Source organism: Hylaeus anthracinus, unplaced genomic scaffold, assembly GCF_026225885.1.
Source record: "Hylaeus anthracinus isolate JK02 unplaced genomic scaffold, UHH_iyHylAnth1.0_haploid 11997, whole genome shotgun sequence".
NCBI classification, from domain to species: domain Eukaryota; kingdom Metazoa; phylum Arthropoda; class Insecta; order Hymenoptera; family Colletidae; genus Hylaeus; species Hylaeus anthracinus.
In genome coordinates, this window is record NW_026534344.1 from 12,196,803 (window position 1) to 12,204,423 (window position 7,621).

The 7,621-nt window shown below is 44.2% G+C and overlaps 1 protein-coding gene across 1 annotated transcript; it reads left to right on the plus strand.

Annotated features, from left to right (window-relative positions):
- Positions 1-2,494: 2,494 nt before the first annotated feature.
- Positions 2,495-4,663, plus strand: LOC128889532 (leucine-rich repeat-containing protein 15-like). The gene is made up of 2 exons (XM_054147228.1): positions 2,495-2,655; positions 3,850-4,663. Exons 1-2 carry the CDS (start codon positions 2,533-2,535, stop codon positions 4,549-4,551), a joined length of 825 nt encoding a protein of 274 aa, XP_054003203.1. The 5' UTR covers positions 2,495-2,532; the 3' UTR covers positions 4,552-4,663.
- The last annotated feature ends 2,958 nt before the right edge of the window (positions 4,664-7,621 follow it).

Consider the following 7,621-nt stretch of genomic DNA (forward strand, 5'->3'; position numbering starts at 1 on the left):
TGTACACGAAAATTCTCAGTTCTACGCGCGAAACGCGCACGAACACTCTCCCTGCTACTTATTCCGTTTCCTCTTCTCCGTCTGCCACGTTCGGTTCGATCTCCATATCTCTGTTCGCGTCCCCTCGCGCTGCTGGACAACTGTTGCTGGTAGTGCATCCATTATTACAGCATTACGATTTGCTGGCGCACCACGTGCACCGGGGCTTATGCATATATGCAGACTTCTCATACACTCGGCCGTGCGTGAATAACACGTTCCGAATGTACGTACATATGTTAAAAGCTCGTATACGTACACGCCGAGTTTCATTGTAACGACGACAGAGACGGGCAGGTGTTGGTCGCATCGTAAGTTACCTTTTATCGCTGCTACTGATAAAGGATAACCTGCGTGATACGCGGACTCGAATCTTGAGCAATTACGCGACGGCGCAAAAAGGTTGCACGTGAATGCCCTCTTGATGAAGAAATTTATTTACTCGATTGTCATGAAAGCGCAGTTTAATGGATAATTTAAATTCAGTGGCTTTGAACGATTACGTTATCGCTGATAGTCTTGATCAGGAATGCAAAGATGTTTTATTTTTTGAGGAAAGGTGATGTTGCTTTTTGGGACGTGGAATTCTTTGGGTGTATACTCTGATACTCTGAAGTAATTCTTATTTTGCTCAACAATATCGTTGAAGCATTTGCTTAGCCGTCATTTTTTTTTTAAATTTCAGAGATGATTGCTCGAAGAATAAAATCCAATTGAAAACGAAGTATAGGCCACTGTACGTAAAATTAACTTGTTAATATAACTTTTAACAAGTTGATATAAAATTGCTCGCGTCTAGACGGGTCGAGGAGACGTTAACTCAGGGTTAACGCATTTTGATGCCATTTTGGATCGCTTCGCAGTCCTTCCTTATCGCGATGCGTACGCCAGATACGCCGCAGCTTTATCATTCGAGGCTGTTATCATCGTATTCCATCGTTTCGTAGGAGTATGCAAACACTTTATTCGCTCGCGCGATAGTGACAAATGCACCCACGCCGCGGCATCGTCAGGTGGCTTTATTCGGGTGATTACAGTGCGATCGAAGTAACGCTCTTTATTATTATGTGCCGGGCACAGTTTGCGTGGGGCTTAATGTCGGTAAAACACGTAGGTGTTATCAGGAAGGTGCATCATTCGATATTTCAAAACGCGGGTGGGAATTCGGACGTTCTCAGACGTGAAATTATCCGTTGAACATGAAGCATTGATCAGAAGCTACCATCGTTTAAGAAATTATCTAGAGGACATTTATTATATATACTTATTTTTATACAGGATTAAATGCTTTGCATTTAAAATTAATTCACACATTCTTGCTTCAGTATTACAATGTATAGTTGGATATCCATAGAGGATAAACATTGCTGTCTTGTTTTCATGTTGATAGAATTTTAACGTCTGCTCTTGCAATAGGGATTTCGCAAAATGGCCATTCTAATTAGAAAATGTATTCAAGTCTCTTACAGTCTACCAATGAGTTCGTTTTAAAATTGCTTTTATCAGTCTCGCATTATTCGTAAGAGCATCAGGATGGTTTCGGTATTTGACAAACCATCAATAAACGTAAATAGCAACGAGTAGCGATGCGACAAACGCGACTCCAAATTACAACCAAAGCGCGAGACAGCGTGCCGACTGCTATTATCGTGAAATCATACAGTTATCATCCTGAACGTTTTAATACGCGCGGAAAGGGTTTCCCCCGAGCTTAAAGTGGGAGTTTCGCGAGGCGTCAAATTGCAGGGATTGCGATCAATTTTGTGCGTCTCGAGCGGCGGAACCGGTTCCCACTGCAGGAGGCATTAACATCGGTGACACGAACGTGGAATCCTAATTATCCGATCATAGACCTTCTTTTCTCTGCACGTTCTTACTGGGTACGAATTTGTACTTCGTTTTAACCTCACCTCCATTCATCCTGCATTCCTTTCATTTCTCTAATCTTCGTTCCTTCGAAAGTGTAGTTCAATTTCAAGAATTTCTCATTTTAGATACCTTTTAGATTTGTTCTTTTTTTTTTTTTTAGAATGCTTAACCATCTATTTGGAGAACTGAGAGCTTCCAGATATACTCCAGACTTTGTGTCGGCATTTTACATATAATGTTACCTCATGTTCATTAAACAAAAATGGAACGAATAGCAGTCTTATAGAAACTTAATAAAAAGTTCACTTCATTAAGTGAAACTTAACAGAAATCATTCTTTACTCCTCCAAGTACTAAAAATGGCCACGTTCTTTCCCACCCACGCTACCAGGACATAAAATCGTCCACGGACAGCCGTTTCACTGCGCCAACGCGCTTGTATTTAGTATGCGTCGTTCGTACGTCTTGCTGTGTCTGATTCTTGTTTTTAACTGTCGGTTTTCCCGTTTTATATCTGGCACGACGGTGACCGTGACAAAGCCTCGACCGCAGCCGAACCGAATCGGTATAAAAGGCGAATCGCACGCCGGGGAGACACAGTTGTTGCTGAAATTTTCCGCCAAGATGAGAGACTTGCTCGGATCTATAGTCCTCGCGACGTGTCTGGTCTCCTGCCTCGCGACCTGTACTCCGGGATTAAATGGCCGAGAAAATTGGTACCAGTGCGAGGGATTAAATCAGTTGAACGTGAGAAACTGTTTACCATTTATCTTCCCGCTGAAGACCTCGCATGATCGCGATACTCTCGAGAACTGCGGAGGACCTAGTAGAGACTCCTGAAGCCGATCGCTTCAAACGACCTACTTTTTCTTCATCTGAAATGCTTTATGGAGGGCAAATGTTATTATCGTGAAAGTATCAGCGTTAGAAATTCTTCAGCTCTTGAATATTCTTCATCTGCGAACATCCAAAATCTGTGAAACGTACTAATTCTTGAATTATTTAAGAATACTTTGTCGATATATCTTTTCGAGTGGAGGGATTCTTTCTTTTTTAGAGGGAAACCTTCTAATCTTTCAGAAACGAGCCGAGAAACTAGAATAAAATTTCACAGGATTTGCTTTTAATTGAATGGTCTTGATCTTGATCGTTCGTGAAGTACGACAGCGCATGACTAATATCTTGCATGATTTCTCACTCTCTATTTATCTATTTACGTAGTATGATTTGAAAGCCCTGTCATACAATATTGACAGGTTTATTCCGCGCTTTATACCCGAGAAAAATGTCTCAGCGATCATAGGTTCAACCACCTCTTATTTCAAGCGTGTAGTGGCGAGTTATGCGAAGCGATTCTGAATCAGACACAAGAACTATTACAACAGATACCGAGAGACCGTATCAGCGATCTCGTTTGACCTTCTCTCACGCAACATAAACAATCAATAACACGCAATATAATCGATGCATGCAATTCAGATAGAAATCAGCCATAAGCGTTCGAACGCATGCGACAGTCCGTGATAGGGCGTATCAACGAGTATGTAGCATCCAATGGAGGTCACTTCGTATATCTACTATGAAATCATGCGGTAATTTAAAGTGGCTCTGAAAGCTCTGTCAGCTGCGTTCTATTCTTTGCTTTTACCTCGAATCGTTGTTACAAAAACTGAAGCGTATTCTTATGCGTACCTTTGTTACGGAGCTGTTCAATAAAATAACAATTGTAAAATAAAATACGAAGAAATAAAAAGATTTAATACACGAGTAATTATTGAGGATAGCATACGTGACACGTTACAAAGTCTAACTGAGAAATAGTCACAACAGACAATCTTTCAACACAAATTTCCATTTACTCTGCTTGAATTAAATATTGATAAACCACTCTGATTGTTTAATTCAATATCCTAACACTAACCTAGCACTCCAATTAAATAGTTTCAGATACCACCTGGAGCAAAGGGGATCAGTATCGTAAACTCGAACATCAGCAAGATAAAAACGGACGCGTTCGCGCAGTTCTCCGATTCGCTGATCGAGTTGAACATAACCGGATGTGGCGTGGAAGAAATAGAGCCAGACGCATTCAGGGGTCTGGACAACTTGCAAATTCTCGGTTTGGTGAACAATAAGATCCGCAAGATCGACGCAACGTGGATCAGGGGATTACCAAACCTGAGGGCGTTAATCCTGTGGCGGAATCGCGTCGTCGATATAGATTCGAAAATTTACGATCTGCTGCACGAGCTGGTAGTTTGGGACATCGCCCATAACGAGCTGAGCGCGTGCTTGTCGCCAGATATGCTGAAGAAGCTGAAGAAACTTCGGAAAATCTTGATCGCTGGTAACCCGTGGTCTTATCGATGTCGTGCACCGATGACCTGGTACCTAGGCAGTAATCACATCCGTTTCATCAAGGACTGGAGCATCAGTGATTTACTGATCGAGGAATGCTTGGCTCACGAACCCGGGGCCGATAGAGAGGACGCGATCCTGAATAAATGCGTCGATCGCATGGTCGGCTCCTCCGATACCTTGCCGTACAGCGTTGCTGGCTTGAACGAGCAGGTCCGAAAGCTGACGGGGAAGGTCTCCGCGCTGGAGCAAGAGGTGGCCGCGTTGAAGAAGGCGAAGGTGTAATTGGGGATGCTCTTTTCACAGGAGGGATCAGAGAAGAGAAGTTGTCACGAGGTTTCGTTTACATATGATGCATACGTATTATTTGATTTTTAGAACGTATATGAAGAAATGATATTTACATATTTTTGAACTTATGGAAATTCATATTTTTACAGCTATATACGAAGAAATGAAATTTAAAGGAAAATATACATTATACTATCTTCTAGACATGTGTTTTATATATTTTTTAATTAATGCACATCATCATACATTCTTCATATTTCCAGTTCCTACAAATGCATAAATTTCTGCAGTCTAGCTATAACTTTCCACTGTCTTACCATTTTTAATAACAATTTTTTCCCAATACAAGCAAAGAAAATTTGACACATCCTCAAGCTTGCCACCCACGTCGCTCCCTTTCCGAACCTTCTTCACCACCATCGCTCCCATCGTACCTCCAGCAACCCCCACGTTCGCCCAAAAGGGTCAACTCCGAGTTGAAACGCTATCTCGAAGCAAGGAATTGGCACAGTTATCATTCCGCCGTTAATAACGCGATTTCATCAGGTGGAAATCGAATCGTGACGGACGCTGCTCGCGGTGCAGTCTTTTCCTCCTGTATCAGCTATTCCCGCGGAAAAATTCCTCGTGGAAATAGCGGTTTCGGGAAGTCGCGGCGTATCGGTCCGGAGCGAGCAGAGCCTGTTAATATCTAAGCACCTAAATCACAATGGCACGTCATATGCGAGGACCGCGTATAAATCACGATGCGTCTAGTAGCTCGTCCGCGGATCTCGCCGATTCCCACCCCTGCGAGCCACCTGGCGTGGTGGGGGACAAGAACATTCCGGGTCCGGTTAGCCACCATTCATCACCGCGGCGCATAGCGCGGTTAAAAAAAATGCGTATCGTACACGCGGACGGATCACGCTCGCGCACGCTCGTGAGATCTTTGACGCGGTTTCCGCGGTCATTAATAATGCCGCTCGAGTCGGTGGGGGGGCACGTGAAAAAATAGCGAAGCCTTTGGGTAACGGCGGCGGCGCGGGGGCGGAGGGGCGTCCTGGCAGAAAAGAGGATATATCGGGGCCAGGAACGAAACCAGAAGCAGACAATCCCGAACCGATGTGTATGTGGAACTGTCTGTTGCACGGTGTTCAGCCGTTTACTTTGCGCAGGCGATGCGAGGCGATAAGTGCGCCCGTATCGGATTCGACTCGCTAACGAGTCCCACGACGGGCATCCTCGAATACGCCCTGGAGAACATCGGGCTGCAAATTTAGCCTTAGGAATTCCTCGTCGTTGATGTGTCTTTATATCATTTTAAAGATCGTTGTTGAGTGTCGATTGGGAGTTGATACTTTTCATGTGAGTATCTACTTCCTAATAAGTTCGTTATCTGTATCCTTACGGGCCCTGTTTTTTGTTCTGGCCGTTGGTGTAGCCTCGAAGAACTTACTTCCATCTTCTTCTCATCCTGCTGTCCTTTCCAGCCCTCCTCTCTCAAACTTCTTGCTAAGTCATTTCTCCTCCTCTGGATTCTCTTCATACTCCACTGACCTTCTTTCCGCCTCAGACATCGCCTTCTCTCTTTTCCCTCTTCTCTTACCAGTTCCGCAGGATAGCTAGAACACGTGATTGCGTAAGGACACGTGGACGTAATTTCAAGGGTTAATTCTGCGAGTGCTGTAGTTAATTAACTCTAGATGAGACACGAGTGACATAGAAGATTATCTCTATTGTGGTGGCTGGACTATCCAGAAAATGCCCATTCGAGTGGTTAGCGTGAGTGACAACTTGCTTCAACAATTTATCGCGAAAGTACCATATTATCCTCGTCAACCACTGACTGTAAAATTCTGGTGTACTCGTCAAGTGTTTCCTCATCGCTCGCAAGATTGTTGTAGCGATCGGGAATCGCGAACGCGGCGTACAATCTACGAGCGTTCGATACCTTCTTTCTGTTTGCATTTAATCAGCCGCTCCTCTCGCATCTCGGATCCTTTAGGGTACTATTGTAGTACAGGTAACGCGTGAGTACGGTAGGCGCAACGGTAGGCAAAGACCTCAGGAAAGGATATTGTTCCACCTTCTGCACGGAGAGAAACTGCTCGAGCTGTGATTTATAGAGAGGATCTCTCTCGTGCCTCGCGCTGCACCGCGCATCGTCCAGATCCTCCTCCTCTTTGTCGTTGTCTTCGTCGTCTTTAGACACAGAGTCGTGGCGCAGCGAGCCATTCTCCGTATGCAGAGTGCTCCAATTCCCACGCAGGGGGCTATGGCATCTCTAAGCGTTCGCCAATAGGGGAGTCATGCGGCGCGGTCTGTCAATGCGCCGCTTATATGCAGCCTAGGCACGCACTCGTCCTGCTGCGCTCGGTGCAAGCGCACGGAAGGTAGCCGTCGAGGGATTAGCGCAGTGGTTCTTAACCTTTACGAGTGCATAACACGGTTCGAAACAGGATGGCCGCGAGGGCAGCTTTCCGCAGCGCACGGCCATTGCGTCGGTTTAAACAGTGTTGTACACTTGGAAAATTGAAAAACCTGGCCCAGTAGTTTGCAGTGGGCACGGTCAAATACCTTCACAATTGAGCCGTTGCACATTGCGCAAATCGATTAACTTCATAAAACAAAAGTTGTCGTTCAATGGTGTTAATCTTTATTATTTAAAAAAGTAGACTATACCAAGTGCTTTGGCACTTAAATTTATGATTTTTTAAAAAGTGGAGTTAATCGATTTGTGCAGCGAACGGCACAATTGTATATTCAATGGTGAATATACCTGAGGGTTCAATTTTCACATGTGCCAACAGTACCTTCAAGTAAAATGCTCTTCGAATTTAGAGTACACGTGCGAGGGCACGGCACTGTGACTTTTGGTAATAATTAAAAGAATATTACAAACAAATATCCACCATACTATTAGCATACTCTCAGTTATATCAGAGGTATAGCAGTAAAATCCACTGTGTTAGGGTCTTCGAATGCCTTTTAAGGAACAGGAAACGCATTGCTCGTCGCTAGAAACATTTTGAGGACGAAACTAGCGACCAGGAACGTTTCTCATACTTTTTTTGTCACCCCT